Source organism: Lepisma saccharinum, chromosome 1, assembly GCF_977018435.1.
Source record: "Lepisma saccharinum chromosome 1, izLepSacc3.1, whole genome shotgun sequence".
Lineage (NCBI taxonomy): Eukaryota > Metazoa > Arthropoda > Insecta > Zygentoma > Lepismatidae > Lepisma > Lepisma saccharinum.
In genome coordinates this window covers 123,975,440-123,995,315 of record NC_139229.1, presented here as the reverse complement: position 1 = coordinate 123,995,315, position 19,876 = coordinate 123,975,440, and the positions used below count along the sequence as shown (strand labels likewise).

General features: G+C 36.1%; 1 protein-coding gene across 2 annotated transcripts in view; it reads left to right on the top strand.

Moving 5' to 3' along the window:
- LOC146000485 (carcinine transporter-like) overlaps positions 1 to 19,876 on the top strand; it is a 123,704-nt gene that overhangs the window by 97,073 nt on the left and 6,755 nt on the right. For both annotated transcript variants that reach the window (XM_083138201.1, XM_083138191.1), the window contains exons 3-10: positions 198 to 377; positions 3,832 to 3,935; positions 8,324 to 8,478; positions 9,167 to 9,335; positions 10,006 to 10,132; positions 10,838 to 10,959; positions 12,774 to 12,988; positions 17,821 to 18,002. In XM_083138201.1, coding sequence (XP_082994327.1) covers positions 198 to 377; positions 3,832 to 3,935; positions 8,324 to 8,478; positions 9,167 to 9,335; positions 10,006 to 10,132; positions 10,838 to 10,959; positions 12,774 to 12,988; positions 17,821 to 18,002 — 1,254 coding nt within the window. The remainder of the gene's footprint in view (positions 1 to 197; positions 378 to 3,831; positions 3,936 to 8,323; positions 8,479 to 9,166; positions 9,336 to 10,005; positions 10,133 to 10,837; positions 10,960 to 12,773; positions 12,989 to 17,820; positions 18,003 to 19,876) is intronic.

Genomic DNA, 19,876 nt, shown 5'->3' with positions numbered 1-19,876 from the left:
ATCTTTGGAAATTAGCCAAAAGTGGCACAAAAACAAAGTAAAATAAAGAAAGTCAATTAATCATGTGTATTGTTTTACTTGCAAGTATCTGTGTGCACAAATACATATATCTATCTGATATACTGAAGAAACATTTTGTATTATGAGTATAGTTTCCAATAATTGAGTGTAACCTCAGGCATATTTCTTTATTTCAGCATAACCCAAATTCCTCGGATACCTTCAGCAAATGCTGGAGATACGATGTTAACTTCACAGGTTTACTGAGTAACTCATCTATAAGCGATCTGAAGCCAAATCCTGACTGGCCTGTTGTTCGATGTAAATCAGGCTGGGAATTTAATACTAGTGAAATTTTTTCATCAATTGTTATTGACGTAAGTAATGGTTTGAGTTAAATTTAAGTGTTAGGTGAAATCCTTCCTATTAAAACTCTGTTGGCATAATCATGATCTTTGTCTGTGTGTTGTGTTATCGCAACTCCTCTATATCTGAGGCCATTGAAGGTTCTGGATTTGAATCCTGAACCGTAATTTTTTATTCATAAATTCCATGTAATCATCAATCATTCCTATCATCATGATTAGCCTGAGGAGACAAAAAGACAGTAGAAATGCACACAGTATTTTCTTAATAATAAAGGTTTTTACCCTTTCCGGGATGCTGTTTTTAGTTTGTTCTATTAATTTCAGTGGCCACTGTCAGCATCGTCGTTGGAACTTCATTTCCTAAAATATGAATAAATGTACGAGGGGCGATCAAGTTGCTCTGACCCTAACATAGAAAGAGCGGCAATAGGGTTTCATTTTTTTTTTTTTTTTCAACATAATCCCCTGCAACTCCAATGCACTTCTCCCATCGGTGCTCCAACGCGTGGATACCTTGCAAAAAAAATTCTTCCTACTGGTCCTCCAACCATGAGTCCACAGCCCTTATCACCTCAGAATCATCAGAAAATTTTTGCCACGAATGTCATTCTTCAAATGTTTGAACAAATGGAAATCACTGGGGGCCAAATCTGGGGAATAGGGTGGGTGGGGCAGCAATTCGAACGATGCATCTGCGATAGCGGCCCTCGCAATGCGTGAGGTGTGGACAGTTGCATTGTCCTGGTGAAGGAGCACACCACGGGTCAACATCCCACGCCTCTTTTTCTTGATGGAATCACGTAATTTCTTGATTAGGTCACTGTAGTATGTGCCAGTGATGGTTTGGCCTCTTTGTAGATAGTCCACAAGAAGGACACCCGTGCAGTCCCAGAAAATTGAGGCCATCAACTTCTTGGCTGACGTTTGCACCTTGAACTTCTTCGTTGGTGGAGAATGTGGGTGTTTCCACTCCATGCTTTGTGATTTTGTTTCTGGGTCGAAGTGATGGACCCATATTTCATCCATAGTTACAAATCGGGCAAGGAAATCGTCTATATCAGCACGAATCGTGTCAAGAAGTTCTTGACTGATGAGCACTCGGGTGCGCTTCTGATCTGGGGTGAGGTTTCGAGGGACCCATCTTGCAGCAATTTTTTTCATTTGCAATTCCTGGGTAATTATGTTTGCACAGTGCCATATGACAGGCCACACTTCTCTGCAACATGACGGATAGTGCCTCGACGATCCTTCAGCACAATATCGTGGACTTTGTTAATGTTTTCGGTCGTCATGACAGTTTTTGGTGCTCCACCTGCATGTTCATCCTCACACGACTCTCTCCCACAATTAAACTATCGACACCATCTCTTCACCATACTGTATGAAGGAACACTGTCCCCTAATGTATCCACCAAGTCCTCATGAATTTTGGATACCGTCCACTTCTTCTTTACAAAATATTTGATCACCGCTCTCACCTCAGTTTTCTCCATTCTGGCACATTGACACAACTTCACTCAGTTAAAGCCCTGTAAAAAGAAAACTGTACGGTACTTAGACTTGCAATTCAGATTCAAAGCATATAAAGGATCACTAAACAATAACAAAATAAAAAATCAATCGTGACGTCATTCCTTCTATGTTAGGGTCGGAGCAACCTGATCGCCCCTCGTATGTATGTATCTGTATGTGTATCACTGTGCAAATTAACGGGAGGAGGGATGTCAGGGATTTCCCCCCCAATTTTTTTTATCCCCGGCAAGATATAATTATTTTTATCGCTGCCAGGGATGTTTTTATCTCCCTCAAAAATGGAATTGAAAGCACACAGTATACCATTTCTTAATTATATAACACACTGTCCAGTCATCAAAGATTTCCAAACCGAAACGTATGCATCCTTGTGAATTAAAGAAAGACCATTCTGCAATTGACCAACCTCACCAAATATGTATTAAAATGTTCACACGAAACTTGCATAAGTAGGTTAAATAGACATTAATTTTGAACCTGGTAATGGAAATTTGGATAAGTTTTCGGTATTATTAGTTTGATAGCTCATTTTGTGTAGGAGTTCGGGTTTTCTTAGAAATGTAATACACTGTTTCTAAATTACATCATAAGATTTAATGACCTAGGTTAGAACCAGTGTTCTAAGGTACAGAGAACCGCAAAGCAATAGTTTAATTTACTGACTGGTAACATACATACAAATTTGCATACCCAATGAACCTACTTCCCAAAATGAAATCACAAATACGCCACTGAGTGGACCAAAATATTTAGAAAACGTTCATGTAATTCGAATGGTGAAATTGTAGCTATATTTTATTACAAGTAATTTTTTTTTTCTGTGATTTACAGCAATTAACTGCCATGTACAACAAAATAACAAGAACTTTTCACAAGGGACAGAATGATGTTGACTGCGTAACCAGGAGTTTGCACTGCAGGGGTGGTTGGGATGGGATTGGAAAAGAAATATTAATAATTCTGACGTTTGGGACTGAAAAAATTCTCCATTTTCCGACCATCTGGAAAAAAAATTGGGACTGGAAATTTTCAAAATTTCCCGATGTGGTGAAGATCTTGCATGGTATATATTATTTTCTCTTCAAGTGATTTGTTTTTACACTTCTGGATAAAAAAATGTTAATTTCACAAAAAATCAGACACTTATAGACTAGTGCAGAAAATATCAAGAATTAACCTAGTTTAAATAAAATCCTTTGGAATTTCTTGGCTATTCGGGGTTACAAGAAGTCTGGATCTTACCTTTGTAATTCACATCCCGTCACTTTGAATTATTACTTTTTTTTAGAGTACCCTTCGGTACGTAAAAGCGTGGATCAGAGGTACCATGAAGGACATAGATCATGTGCTCTCTGTTTGATATCTGTGCATTGTGAAAAAGTACAAAAACACAGAGAACTGTTCATTAACAAAGTGATAGATGTTTATGGAAAGGAAGCAAGGCTAATCCAATTTCTGTCTAAATAGTAGACTCGAGTATGAACTTGTACACAACGTGAAAGTATTTTCAATTCAATTTGAATTTTATGATTTGTAAAGTAATAATAATAATAATAATTATAATAATAATAGCAATAATAATAACAACAATACACGTTTTTATGACTGCAGGGTAATATATGAAATCTTACTATGTCTCCCCCCAAGAAAAAATCCTGCTTGAAGTGTGCATCCCCCCAAAGCAAAAAGTTTAATTCGCAGACTGGTGTGTATTACTATTTGTTGAAATACTTATTGCAGATTTTCAACTTCATATGGTTTATGATTTTTAATCTTACATGTATATTGTTCTTATTTTCCTGAACTATATGTTTATATATTCAGAATGCCATTATTTTTTATTATTTATATATAAAAATCATGTACTCACTAAGAGTTTAAATGAAAATGCACTGATGTTCTTATAATTTATTTTATTTTATTCACTCAGTTTGAATTAGTCTGTGGGAAAGAAATATATCCAACTATTGGTTTAGTTATTCTTAATATTGGAGGCCTTATTGGAGTGTACATGTTTGGAGTTATTAACGACAGGTAAGTTAAATACTTAATTATATTGTTTACTGCATTGTTGCATTTGCGAATGGTTTAACATGAAGAATTGTAAGGATATACACTTTCACTTAGCAACAAGATTCCTAAATTGTATAAAAAATTAATAAAGAACTAAAATTCTAAACAAATTTTAGAATTGAAGGGCTCGGGTGTAAAACATGGTAAGTGACATTTTGGTAATTTTTGCGTTACAAGGTAAAATGTGCCATCCTTCAATTTTTGAGTCAAATTGCCATGTCATACAATTTGCATTGGACTCAGTGAAGCCTTGTGAAATTGATAAACACAACACGAAGACAATTTATCTACAGTATAGCTTCTAATAACCCTTTTTCTTAATGAAGTCAGAAATGACCAAAATGTCACTTACCATGTTTTACACCTGAGCCCTTCAATTATAAGAATCAACACTTGAGATATGGAAATTGTTCAGCCAAGGATGTTAATTTTATTGATGAGGATAGGTGTGAGGGATGCTTGTGTGGTTCAGTGTGATATGAAATTTAGTTAATTGTTCCTACATATTTCAATTATCGGGTTTCGAATGTTCTAATATTTTTCTCATTGAATTCAATAATTCAAAGCATGAATATGTCTCATGCTTTTTAACTTGTCCCATTTAACAACGAAGTTTTTATGTATTTAGTAAACTGTCATTTAATTACAATGAAATGCAATGCTTATTATTTCTTCGTAACATTATATTTCAAATTAAAATGTTGAGTTAAATGAGTTTAGCCATTGCCAGCACAGATTCCCATAATACTGAGTTTCCGAGAATGAATGATTGGGTACGGTGAGGTTATTGTGAAAGATACATTACATAGTATGCATGGAAAGTTGTTTCGTTAGGCTTAGAACCCAAATACCTAGGTAGTTTCTACAGCCAGCAAACAGATGATTTAGTAACTAGCAAATTCTGCATTAACTTAAACATATCCTGGATGCCATTTGTACAATAGTAGGTTTCAATGTGTGCATGATTGACAACACTACACATGTCATAACATAACTTATTTTCAGTGCGCACTCGAGCAAGAATGCCTGGAGTAACCCTGTCAATTGCTGCTCTGACTCTTGCTTTTAGATGGTCCACGTTTTTAATTTTTTTTCACTGTAAAGCATGGTTTTCACATTACCCACAGGAAGAAGTCTAATGGTGTAAGGTATTGACATTTTAGGGCTACAGGATGGGCCCCTTTTTCTGATCCACCTATCTGGGAAGAGAATATCTAATGCACATTGCACTTTTGCACATGAGCCCAAAGTGAGATGGTGCTCTGTCTTGTTGAAAGACGATGATAAATAGGGAAAGGAACTTTATGTAAATAAATGTTTTTTCTGCGATAAGATACAGACCCTCATTTTTGCCAAAATTCTGATCATAGCCTTATATGTCAACACAGCAAATTTTATTTTACATAAAAACACATATTTTCCAGTTTTCCGTATGTAAATACATATTTTGCGAATTTTCATTTTAAATACATAAAATCGCTCATTGACTTCATCTACCTCGAAATCCTCGAAGGAAAAATGTTTATACTCTGCACCTCTTTCATATCGAGAGTGCTAGGTTTGTTTTGTCTTTGAACACCCTCGCTGGCAGACTTCTGGTACCTCGCCTACGATCCTATTGGGAGAAAATAGCTGTAAGTACCTGGGGCTGGCTACACGTAACAATAGCAAGGCTTTTTAATGAAGCAATGCAGCTATTGTGGCCGGAAGGCATAAAATTTGACAATGTTCTTCTCCTCGTGACAGATGCTGCAGCTTACATGAAAAAAGCTGCAGTAGGCCTTGCCGTTAGCTACCCCAAAATGGTGCACGTTAAATGTGTGGCTCATGCGTTGCATAGAATATGTGAAAAGATAAGAGCTCTTTATCCGAATGTCGATAAACTGGTTTCAAATGGGAAGAAAGTTTTTATCAAGTCGCCTAGAAGAATAGACATTTTTAAACAAAAATGTCCTGAGGTTCCCCTTCCTCCTACACCTGTAGTTACGCGATGGGGCACTTGGTTGGATGCAGATGTTATGGCCAGAACTTTGAAAATATTGTATCTGTTGTAAATGATATCGACAAAGAAGAATTCTGCAAGAACTGTTGATGGAGCCCTCCTTAAAAGTCGAATTGGCATACATCTCAACAAAACCTGTCCATTCTCTCTAATTCCATATGAAAGCTTGAATCGTCCGCGAACACTTTGGCAGCTTCCATTGGTAAAGTCCGTATAGTAGAAACGAAACTGCAAGAACTCACTGGATCTAAATGTCTAAATGTACAGAATTTTTTGGGAAAAACCAAGGTTTTCAAACTTTGTGCCAAATTGCATGTGCTTTGGAAAGTGAAGTAGAGGAAGACGAAGCTTTGGAAAACTTAAGCGTTAGTGACATTTCGTGATTCAAATATGCAAGAATTGTTTCTTGTGACGTGGAGCGATGTTTCTCACAATATAAGATGCTTTTTAGAGATAATCGTCACAGATTTACAATGGAGAATTTGGAAAAAACTATGGTGATCCACTGCAACTCTTCCAAAAAATAGCTCGCTAAGAGGTAATCATTTAGAAACTAATTTCAGGTGTTTAAAATGCATGTTATAGTTTGTTTTTGTTACCAAATGTTTTTATTTTTGTCACATATTTTCCTGTTTTTATCACATATTTTCAACATTTATGACACATAAAAAATAAATATTTCTGAGTTTTTTAGCACATAAAGTTCCGTTCCCTAATGATAAATGTGGAACTTTTCATTTCGTTAATCTGAATGAACAATTAATCCCCCAGCATAACCAGATATCCCATTTTGGTTCAGCAAAGATAAGAGGGTCCAGAATCTTATTATGCATCAAACCACACCACACATTGAATTGACCACACCACACATTGATTTTTGTGGACTCTGAATGCAAGATTGTTGGTTTTTTCACACTGTTTCGTCTGATGTCCTCAGTCTACCTGGTAATTTTCTTTTCTTCACACTTCCCCTCTCCCAGAACTGCACAAACTATCGACGGATATTGTTCTCATGCAGTGGATCCTTTTGATACTCGCATGTAAATTGCCTTTGTACCAGAATGACAGATTTGTGTTCCACCAGCCATAGGACACAAGCAGCTCTCTCCTGTATGGTGTACATCACGCTATGAAGCAATAAGTCACACTAACTTCCTACCCGATAGTGCACAATGCAGACTGCAGTTGTTCCTCTTTTGTTTCCTCCTTATCCACTTCAGTAAACAACGACCACTTGTTTTGCATTAAGCCCACTTTAGACGAAAGCATTTTCCTTAGCATTTTTCTTAACATTTGTGCCATAATCAAAATGCTACCATGTAAAGTGAGAAAGCTTATGGCATTTCAGATGCCATGGCATATTTCATGGCATTTCTCAAGGATAGGATCCATCCTATTTCCATAGCATTTTTTGTAGCATAATCAATCAGAAGCGACCTCTAGGTTACGAGTGCAGTTATAATGGCGGCCGTGTGAGATGTAAACAACATATCACTTCACATTTTTAAAACACTGTAATAATTATTAAACCGAGGCAGAGAAGCATGGTGCTGATTAAATATATACTTTACAATGTTTAATGTACACGTATGGAAGAATACTTTAGTTTTTCAATTGTAAACACCATGCACTCGCCATATATGGTGTATCTCGATGTGCCTAGCGTTTATGCTAGCAAAATTGTTAAAGGAAATGCTTTCGTCTAAAGCCGGCTTTAGTGTACAATGGGGACTGAATTTGTTTACATAGTTTCCTCTATTGGGGCTCCCGCATAGCCAAGTGGTTAGCGCTCTTGCTTTTGGTGCGAATGGTCCCGGGTTCGATTCCCGGTGGGAGCCCCAAAATTTTGGCGTTGACCCAGCATCGTGAGGATAATTGGGAAGCTACTTGAAAAGAAGTAGCGGGCTCCGGTCACGAAAGCCAGAAAACAGTGGCGATGGGATCCGATGTGCTGACCACACATCACCCAATGAAAAGCCGCTCTGGCAGGCCCTGGCCCTTCAAGGGCTGTTGTGCCACAGAATTTAGTTTAGTTTCCTCTATTACTGCCTTGTGGTGCTACCTGTGGACCTTGCATTACATGTGCGGAAACTGTCTGATGGATTGAAGCTAATAGAACAACGTTCAATGTATACCAATCTTTCAAAGTAACCCCATGAAACGCCACCATTCATTCTTGGAACCTTGTACTATGGTAATAGCTATAAAAATAATTTCTCTATATTTAAGTAACTTTTAAGGTATTGGCACCAGTGGTATGCATAGGATGTTGATGGAAGTCATTTTAGACATAAATTGAGATATAGTAAATGTTGAAGTTTTAATCAATTTTGTTAATCATTTCTAGGTTGGGACGTAAGATATCATTTTTTATCTGTCTTGGAACTGGAATTGTGGGCGGAGCTTTATCATCTGTGGCTTTTGACTTCTGGTCATGGGCAGCTTGCCGCTTCATTGCAGGATTGTCTGTTCCAGCAATATATCAAATTCCTTTCATCATTGGTGAGTGTTTGTGTAATTTATGTTGTTGCATCAATGGCTGGGAATGTTGAGTGTTTACATCAAGAGTTAAGCTCTAAAGGATCTTGGTTTGAATCATGATCAGAGCATAGATGTTCCATTGTTAGGTGGTCATATTTCTCTCAGTCTGATAGATGTAATTTTAAGTTAATTGAAACTGTTTCAAATCATTACTTTCAGTAAAATTTTGACACTGCTGTTGCTAGGGGCTTATTGAAAAACATGCTGAAATTCATAGAACTTTCACTGGCTGCTGTTAGCACAGTGTACCATGATGCAAGAGATTCCAGGTTCGAATTCCATCCTGGATTTGGGTGTTCTTTGTCTCTCTCCCCACTCTCTTTTCCCCTCCCCCTCTCCCCTCTCTTTCTCCCCTCCCCCTCTCTCTGGTAGAAAAGCGAAGTAAAATAAACCAAATCAATCGATAAAATCAAATCATACAACTTTCATACAAGTTTTGCCTGTCTATCCATATTATTTAAAAATATGTTGTTCTTGATTGGTATTAATAATGTGCTTCTCATACCAAATAAGGCAGAAGCGAACGTGATGTGATAATTATGTGCTACTGAACTAATAAAACAACTAAGACTTAATTTATACATACTGCCTTTTTAGATAATAGTAAAAGCGAATTTTTCATTTTTATTATTTTGAAATTCTTTTCTAGCTTTGGAATTGGTTGGTCCAAACTACAGGACTTTTATAACAGTGATGACCTGTTTGTGGTATTCAGTGGGATTAATTATTTTATCTGGTATCACCTATCTTGTCAGAGATTGGGTCATTCTTACTTTAGTGACGACACTGCCTTTCACCCTCTTTTTTATTTTTTGGATGTAAGTATAGATATTTCTCGTTGCCTTATTTAGGTACGTTGACGATTTTTGTAAATTGAACAAATTACTTTCACTTGCAAAATCTTATTGTTATATAACTTTAAGCAAGATAACTTTTAGCTACAGTAAACATATATGTAGAAGTGAAGAAGTACTATTTATATTAAGTAAGTCAAATAATAGAATGAGAAATCTTAATCGAGTTTTCATTTATTCAAATTCTGAACCCACTTTGTCCACACTGGTTATGTGCATACTAACAACTTAAAGAGGAAATTGTAGACCAGTGTTTATAGAAAGCTACAGCTTTAACTTTAAAAAAAGTGCTACATGTAAAATTTCTATCATTGGTAATAAACACAGATTACAAAAAAGAAAAGAAAAAGAGACTTATAAGCACAAGGCTTCCTTCATAACAGCTCAGTTATGACAGTTGTAACAGTATAAATTCAACAGATATGTGCACGTCTTATATTTAAAGAATTGGAATATTTATCCTCGTGTCTATTTCATGTGAATTTTAAATATATGGCTGCAAAAACTTATGTTGTTAGCTACTTTCAAAATGTTATGTACGTAAAAGACATTTCTAAACTGTTTTTCGTACATTTAATTGTTGAGCTATATATAAAATATTGCTCAGATGCTAATAGAAATAATTTTGTTTAAGATTTTTACCTGAATCACCCCGGTGGCTACTTGCCAAGGGAAGGCTAGAAGAAGCAAATGTGATTTTGGAGAAATTAGCAAGAGTTAATAAGAAAGAACTTCCACTAAGCTTCAAATTGAAGCTCAAGGTAGGTTAATGTAAAAATATTTTGAAGTAGCTGTGCTGATGAACATAGAAGCTTGTTTCTTTTTTCTTGTGCATGTAAAATGAGCTGTTCATTGCATTATTATAATATGTTGTGTATCCTTCCATAAAATGTCAAAGGGAAGTTATATGTGGAAGTTATATGTAACACATTTAATTAAAAGATAGATAAGGCACATGATGTCTTGTATGTGGCATCAAAACATCCAATTGGCACCTCATAAATCTTAAGTAAATTAATAATTTAAGTGTTAGAAGTGCTAAAATGAAGAAAATCAACAACATACAATGGCTATTCTAATTAATCCCATCATCGTTCACAATTCATTCCAATACCTTTCTTGGGCATACAATTTATTCCAGTTGAATCCAGTAGTGAGTTTACTGTAAATCAGTTTAGCACAATTAAGTTTTAATCTGGGTCTAATTCAAATTGCCAGTTGGGAATAGTAATTTGTAATTTTACTTTTGTATCTTTTTAAAATTTTGAAGCTAGATTATTTCTATATTTGCATTTTTATTCTCTGTGCCGGTGAGAAGGTTCGAATCTGGAATAATGATTGTGGAATTTCCACTTTCTGAGAGACCCTCAATGAAGCATTAATTCTTAATTGTTAATTTCCTATGATTAAATGTAATCCATTGGTATGATATACAAGAAGTTACTTATGTTAATGATTCTTTTTAGCAAAGAATGACGATGCAGAGAACTCGCAGTGAAGAAGCTCGCTTAAGGAAAGGTCCTGGGGTTTTATCTTTATGCAAAACTCCAAATATGAGGCTGAAGACAATTCTTATTACATTCAATTGGTAAGTAAAAAATATGTTTTGTGCCCAGATTCCCGTACTAATTTTGCATACTGTCTAAACAATGTTTCACATTGTATGTGTGTGTGTGTGTGTATAAATACAGATAAATATACATAAACACAAGCATGTATGTAACTTTTTTAATGTTTCGTACTATGAGCAAAAGATGAAATAAGTAGACTTTGATGATAGTCATCCAACCATGTCTGCGGGGCCTCCCCGATAGTGCAGTGGTAGCATCGTCACCTTGTAATCAAAGGATCCTGGGTTCAATACCCGATGGAGGCACATGGCACAGTGGTTCGGATCCCACTTTAAACTGTAGGTCAAGTCCCGATTAGCCTTACTGTGCATAAAGTGGACTTAAAACACCAACTCAAATCAAATCAAATCAAACCAACCATGTCTGCAAATTACTGACATTAAACACCAAAATTACAGAGATAGAATTTATTTTACTGAAGCATATTAAACATATCCATTAATTAGATTTGTGTATTATGGAAGCCGTACAACCATTTTTTTGTGCATACAGTAAGTTATAGATAACTGAAACACTTATAAAAGCTTCAAATGTGAAATTTAGCTGACTGGTCTTTTCAAATACAGTAGAGCGTCGATTATCCGAAGTAATTGGGGGACATGGGTGTTCGGAAAACTGGTTTGTTCGGATCATCGAACTGTACATGTTTATTTGCCAAAAAGAAGTACTGTACAGTAAATTTATTCATAAAAACAGGCATCTCTTTAAGTATGTATTACAAAGTAACGTACAAAGGCAACTTTAGTAGGAATATATAGTATGTGGTACAGTTTATTAAACAAAAATATGTACATATTACATACACATTTTGCATGAACAATACACACAGTACACAAAATTAACGTTTAAAAAAATCCTTTATTTTGGTCTGTCTAAGCAAGCCTACACGCTTACTAGCAGCTAAGTCACGTACTTTTTTCATTACAGATATCTGAAAGTGAGCGAGTACACAGTTCGGTTAAGCGGTCGTTCGGTTGACCGACGTTCGGATAATCGACGCTCTACTGTACTTACTTAATACGACATAAATTTCATCTGTAAGACTGAATGAATCAATAAGTTTGGTAGTTTCAAAGATCTACCAAATATCAACTTCTTGCAGCTATCTTGATAACATGATTAGGCCTTGTTTCTATGATAAAAAAACACTAAAAATGCTGACCAAGACAGTCTCTTGTCTTGGTCTACAGCATACTACAAAGCCGGGAATCCTGGGTTCGAATCCCAGCCTGGGCATGGTTGTACTCTGTGAGTGTTCCTTCATCAATTTAATATCATTCTCATCTTTGTGATCAGTCAAAAGTGGCTGGAAAGTGAAGTAAAATGAACCAAATCAATCAATCATACCTACTGATTGTCTGTTTTAAGACAGCCATTGCATGTGAAAAGAATTACTTATGTACCTTCTGTGTTTTCCTGTATTTGTGACATTTCTGCATTGTTAATGAGTTCCTTACTCAAGTCTTCAATTAGTAAACATTAAGAATATGGTCATTCACACTTACGTTTAAAGATGGAAAAATATATTTTTGCTTCAAGCAGGAATTGTTATGTACAATTGGTATGAGTACACCTTTTTTTTTATCGTGATAGAAAGTAATAATATAGTTCTTCATACACATGCATATATGGAACCCAGGGAAAGCACTTGTTAGCATTTCAGAAGCGTGACACAAAAGCAGGAAAACTCAGTAGGTACGCAAATACATAATTTGTTTTATAATCGTAATTGATATATTTAATGAAAGTAACAAAATTTCCTTTGTTCCAGGTTTGCTAATGAAATTGTTTACATTGGCTTGAGCTATTATGGACCAGCCCTTGGAAGCAATCAGTACCTTAGTTTCCTCCTGTCTTCGCTGGTGGAGGTGCCGAGCTACTTTGCCTGCTGGATCATCATGGACAGATGGGGCCGCCGGTGGCCTCTTTCCATCTGCATGATTCTTAGTGGTATTAGCTGCAGTGCAACAGTCTTGCTACCTGAAGGTATGTTTGACCCCTGTGGACATGTATGTACAGCCCCTGGCCAAATTATTAGACACACCTCCAAGTTTTAGGCAAAATTTTAAGGATATGTTGTTATCTCGTCTAAATTTTTTGTTATTCTCTATTGTTTTGTTTTTTATTTTATTACATGAAATATTACATTGATTGCATGTGAACCTTAACAAGAAACAACAATTACTTGATACATTAATAATTACAAATATAATGTCTTCCTGTGTTTCTTGAATATTAGCTATACAATACATATGACTGGAAGTCAATTTTAATATTTGGCTGAGCTGCCTTTGGCCTTTATCAGTGCTTGGATTCGTCTTGGCATACTATCAACGCATGTTTGTACTGTCTCTTTCATGTGAGGATGGTGATTCCACTCTTGAATTATTTTTTCAATTAGGCCAATTCTCGTCGTAATTATTTGCTTTGCCACTTCTTTTCTCACTAGGTACTAAACATTTTCAATTGGGTTCATATCTGGAGAGTTTCCTGGCCAGGGCAAAAGAGGGACATTTTCACTCTGTAGAAACTGTTTTATTGATTTTGCAGTATGGCATGAGGCTCCATCCTGCATGAATACGAACGGTTCTCCATTTGGGAATCATTCTCTTACTTGAGGTTGCAACTTTCTTCTAAGCACTTCCCTATACTGTTCTTCCCTCATTGTTCCTTGAACCAAATACAGACGTCCTTTACCTTTGCCACTAACGACTGACCAAATCATAACTTTTATCGGATGTTTGACAGGCTGCCCAACACAATCAGGATTGTATTTTTCACCTGGACGTCTTCTCACAAACTGAGATTTATTCCCCAAGATTTCAAACGTGCACTCGCCACTAAAGCAAATAGATCTACAAAAGTTCAAATCTTTTTCTTTGTGAGTTTTTGCCCAATGAAAACGTTTACGAATCATAGTAGGGGTTCATTTTGGCTTCTTATCATGTCCGAGTGCCTTCAGGTTCATATCAGAGAGCCTACGCCTTACTGTTCTTTCAGATGTCCGAACACCACTCTATTCAAGTTTATCTTTAAGTTCCTTTGTACTCGCAAATCTATTCGTGATGCAAATGTTCTTCAAACAGCGTAAGGATCTTGGAGCAAAAATTGTTTTACGCACACATCTGTCCTTCCTTTGTGGTTCACACTGTCCACCATATTCAATTTTCTTCTTTATTTGATTCACAGATACTTCAGACACATCAGATCTTCGAGAAATCTCTCGATTAGAGAACATTTTAGTCTTTATTAGTGTCTTAATTTCAGCAATCTTTCTCGGTGTCAAGTCACTTTTTTTTACCCACGACTCCCTAATGTTGATAATTAAATTAAAAAAATATACTGGCAGTGTACAAAAACAAAATCACTGCAAAATTTAGCACAAATACGATTCACTATTCGCAAGACGTCCTCCTCTCAACTCAGCTTGGATTGAACTGCGGCATATTTGTTCAGTAACAATGATGATGTTTGGTGTTGGTGGTATTGTTTGTAATAACAGTACCTCCTCTTTTCATATTGTTCATTACAATAATCAAAGTTCAGCCACAAAGAACCCTAATGCAAAATTTTTAATTGGAAAACTAAGCGAACTGTTAAAAGTGTCCTCTGTGTCGAATTACATTACTTTGTATTATTATTACTATTACTATTGTTGTTATCAATGTTGTGAAAGATAGTGCTTTGTACGTATTACTCGTATTTGCCAGGGTTCAAATAACGTTCATGAAACTTTTCAGATAACAAATGTTCAATTTTGTATAATTTTCCACTTCAAAACTTTTATTTTAAAAAAAAATTGTGGTGCGTCTATTAATATGGCCAGGGGCTGTAGTTGATCAGGATGGTGGATGTTACATGGGGTAACTTTTGTCCTTAGATTGATTTGATAATTTGAAAATACTTGAAAAACCATAAAACTAAATTGATAAATTACAATACCAATATTTATTTATAGTCATTTCTTAAAAGATAACTTTCAGCATCATCGTTCTTTTGGGCTATTATTAAGGAAAATTAAGGGCTATTTTCACAACTCAAGTGTTAATGTGAAAATGAATGCAGACAGAAACAGACAGTTTGAGTTTTGTTTAGTTTTAAATACACTTTTATGCACATAGGCTAATTGGGACTCGACTGACAGTTTAAAGTAGGTTCTGAACCATTATTTGCCTTCACTGGGTATCGAACCTGAGACCCTTTGATTACAAGGTTATGGCGTTAACCCTACACTTACACCTACACCGGGAAGGACCAGAAACAAACAGCAATAAGTAAAATTGTGGAAAACGAATCCTACTGTATTTAAAAAAAAAATGCAAAATAATTCAAATTTGTCGCGTTTTTTGCTTTACAGTTGGTTCATCTGTGAAAATACACTAGATTTTTTTTTACCATAATATTTATTTTTTATGCAGAATTGGCACTTCTATTTTCTCGTATGAATGAAATGCAACATTTGAAGTTTACGAACGTTGAATTGTCTTCACCTTCTGACATGACATGTGCATAACTGCTATATAGAATAGTTCCCAGTGCTTCCAAAGAGATGGATTGGTTGATAGGGTAATTGGTGGATAATGGCTGCTCAGAAACAGTCACTCAAGTTAGTGTTGTGACTCTTGGTGAGGGTAGCAATGCTGACATTATTTTGGGTGGATGAGGCCTCCCGGATGGCACAGTGGTATCGTCGTTGCCTTGTAATCAAGGTGTCCCAGGTTCGATACCTGGTGGAGGCACATAGTGGTTCGGATCCCACTTTAAACTGTAGGTCCAGTCCCGATTAGCCTTACTGTGCATAAAGCGGACTTAAAACACCAACTCAATAACAATAACTCAATATTTTGGGTGGATGAGCTGTGATTGTTGATTCTAAGATTCAAGGGCTGGGGGTTATATGGGCAAAATCTTAAGTCCCCCACCACAGTTGTATTGACAATGTTACAATTGTTATACCATTCATTGCACACAGATTTGTGAAACTGAGCAGAATTATCACTAGACACAAGGTGAAGATTATCCATAGAGTACCACTCAAGGCCAAGTCCCTACTCCACGCAGTCAATGCTGATATAGAACTCCAAATAATCAGGAGTATACAGCATCTCATGTGAATATGCCATGCCATACATGGGACAAATAGGATTCAACATAGAACAATGACGAAAGGAACATCCTAGTTACATTACACTGTTTCCACCAGAAAAGTGAGGACTGCAGAACACCATATCACTGAGGTTCAACAGAGATGTGGGACTCCAGTTCAGTAGCTCTTGGAATTCACTTCTCCATAAAAGCATGACAATCACCAATAATACACCTGGATGATAGCATTCCTGGCTTGCCCAGAAGATAACCTAGTCATTACCCAACTCCCAAGAGCACCCTAAATAGGATACATAATCTGCATGAAGAGAATATGGGGAAACCACCAGTAATCCACAAAGAGGTCACGGAGCCTACAACAAATTCACCAGAGGTGCGACTGCTGCCGGCTGTGGATAGGAATGATTCCACTGTAGAGCTGTCAGTAGTCATGGGATCCAAGACAGGCCCTGTCCAGAGGCAAGACACCTCAGGCCAGCCAGTGGGGCTTGCACCAACCCATTAGCGAATTTAGCATGGGTGCACGTGCCTCTCCCAAAAAGGATTATTAAGTACCATAAAAGTATAGATAGCATTATATTACAATGGAGAAAAAATGTTCTATCAATTCTGTTCAATAGTAAAACAATAAAACAAAGTCTAGCACCAATATATTTGCTGTGTTCCCAACCATGGTAGGCTAAACACTTATATAAGTCGACACCAGAAATCGAATCCGTAACTAGTTGCTTACAAGGCAATAACATTAACTGGACTGATGACACAAAGTGGCAGTATTCTAGGTCAAATATTTCCGATGTTTGTGATAGTTTTCTTCCTGCCATCATTCTTAATGCAAATAGAGCAGAACTACTTCTATTTCACAAGATGTCCTGGTGGGGGTATATTATTGTACAATGAATGTGATTCAGTTTTGATGGTCCAGTCCTGATTGGTTTATCTGGTCACAAACTACACCTAAAGTGAACCCTTGTAATTGTTTTGATGTGAATATTACATGAGTTTTTAAATCCAGTTTATGCACAGATAAGGTAATTGGGACTAGACTTACAGTTGAATGTGGGATTGTATTGAAGGCCGTTTTTAATATCCAGAAAAGTCACATTATATTTCTAATGTTACATCTTATATGCTTAGAGTAAAATTTTTGCCCATCTCGGGGAAAAAATTCTAGATCTGCCTATGTACCTGCTGCTCGACCCAGCACCAAGGCTTGAACTGGGGACCAGAGATAAGTACCTCATCTCGTTTGGGTCCTCATCCTTTCACCCTTGCTCACATCTCCTCTAAAATGCATTAGTGGGGTGTTTTTTGCATTAATAACACGAATATGCACATTCATTTGAAAATCTTGTAAATGTAATTTTGCTCTACCCCTGTCTTGCCGCCTATTGGCCAGTGAGACATACCCTCCAGGATAGTGAGTGAAATCCAACATTGGACCGCAATAGGATGCAGTCTAAGCTCCACTCCTTCATCATCGCATATTTTTACTTGCGCTTGGTCCTCTCAACAAGACATTGGAAATATAGGCCAACTTAATGTGTCTGGTAACTCAAGAACTGTTTGCATCATGATCCCAGTAAAGCTACAATTTAGTTTTGTAAAATTATATCATGGTAACAGATTAATATATTATCCAAATGCTTGCAATAATTAATCAGAGTTATATTTCAGTTTATTCTTACAGTGTTTTCTTTGCTCCTTTACAGATGCTGTGATATTAACACTCGTTTTGTACCTGTTCTCCAAGTTTACAATTTCTGCATCATTCCTTATTATTTACCCATTTGCTGGAGAGCTTTATCCCACACAAGTACGAGGCATTGGCATTGGTACAAGTGCATATATTGGTGCTTTTGGATTGGTTATAATTCCGTTTATTAATTATCTGGTGAGTATGAAACTTTGATGACTTTCCTTTCTGTTTATTTGTTTAACCCTAGAACACTTTTAGTGTAACTAGTGCTACGTAAATTTTACGTACATGAAGGAATCTATTTTTAACACAATCTATACATCATGAAAATAAAATGGCCATTCTTTGTGAACATTATTTTGTTTATTTTCCTTATATTGGAATTTTATTCTTCATTTTAAAATGTATAAACATGGTTTTATTTAACATAGAATATTTTAAGAGAATATCTTGATTGACAAGTCCGTACGTACATTAAGAATGAAGGTGAAAAGTTCGAACAATGAAAAACAAACAATAATAATATTCATAATGCTGTAAATAAAGAACAAATATAATTTTAAAGTCTTACAAGAAAATAGTGCATGCTTCTAAACGTTTTTTTAAAAATCTAACTATCCAAACTGAATTTGCGAATGCCAAAATTACGTGAAAGATTTTTCTCGTTTTACTACAGCTATGTAAAATTGACATACAGTGCACAACACAACAAACCAAATCAAGACGATCACAATGCCCATGCACTGCTAGGTGGAGGGGTGAGTGAGTGGGTGCAAGGTGGTAGGTAGGGGAGGGATTTGAGCGCAAAGCATACGTAAATTTTATGTACGGTAGTGTTCTAGGGTTAAAAAAATATTTTAAGAGGGTACAAGAATAAACAAGTTAATTTCATTTGAGTTTTAGGATGACATATTTGCAATAATTAAGTTAATGAAACAAAATTTTAAATCGTAGTTTGTAAAGATTGGATTGAATCATGCTAATATTGGATATGTTATATTGATTGACTGACAAGTTCATATGATAGTGATGTATGCAGGTTTCAGCAAGTGGAGTATCTGTAAATAATTTTTCATAATAAGTGATTTTAGTATCAGCCATTAGAATTAATTTGAAATGAATTAAAAATAATTTGACAAGCAGATTGACCAGTATTTTTTAAAAATTTTTTGCGGAAACAAAATATTGTGCAATGAACTAACAAGCTAAACATAGAATTTTGTTCTTTTTTGGTATACAAGAGATTGTAAAACTTTGCAAAAAATCCTGCCTTGACCAGGACTCAAGCCTGAATCTCTGGCACACACCATCAGTCAGAAGTGAGGCTAAGTGACCAACTAATGTTATTGAAGGATTTGTTCAGTGCAACAAACAAATGCCTACAAAATGTCTTCCAACTTTTCCTGTCACCATTGTTACAGCAGTCATTGTTACATCTCTAGTAAAAACATGGTTTAGAACCGATTAATGCACACAGGGACTTGCAAATCACACAGGAGGAAGTGTTTAAATGTGTTTGCAAGAAAGACACATACCATTTTAAGAGGCGTAATTTGGAATGACTAAAAATCTCAATTGAAAAATATCCAACTTTTAATGTAAAGTTCAAATGTAATATTTTGTGAATGCAGTACTTATAATTGATATAGGCGTTCCGATGTGTATAACTTTGCAAGATGTTACTTCAGAGCTATTTAAGTCAACTAAACTAAATTTCAGCCCTTTAAGGAGCAGGGCCTGCCAAGAAGCTTTTCTTCAGTGCTGCATGCTCAGCATGTTGAGTTCCATCCCCACGGTTTTCTAGCTTTCTAGACCAGAGTCTGCTATCACTGCATTCAAGTAGCTCTGCAATTGCCTTCACAATCTGGCTCAACATCGAAATTTTGAAGATGCCCTGGGAATCGAACCAAGTACTGATTGCACCAAAGGCAAAAGAGGTAACCATTCAACTATAGGGGAACTCTTAAGTCCTATTTATTCGTAACAATTTTCCAACACATTAGTTTATCAAAGGTTGGATCCACACATCCAAAAGAATCTTGGCTATAGACCCCCTGCTACTTGGTGTA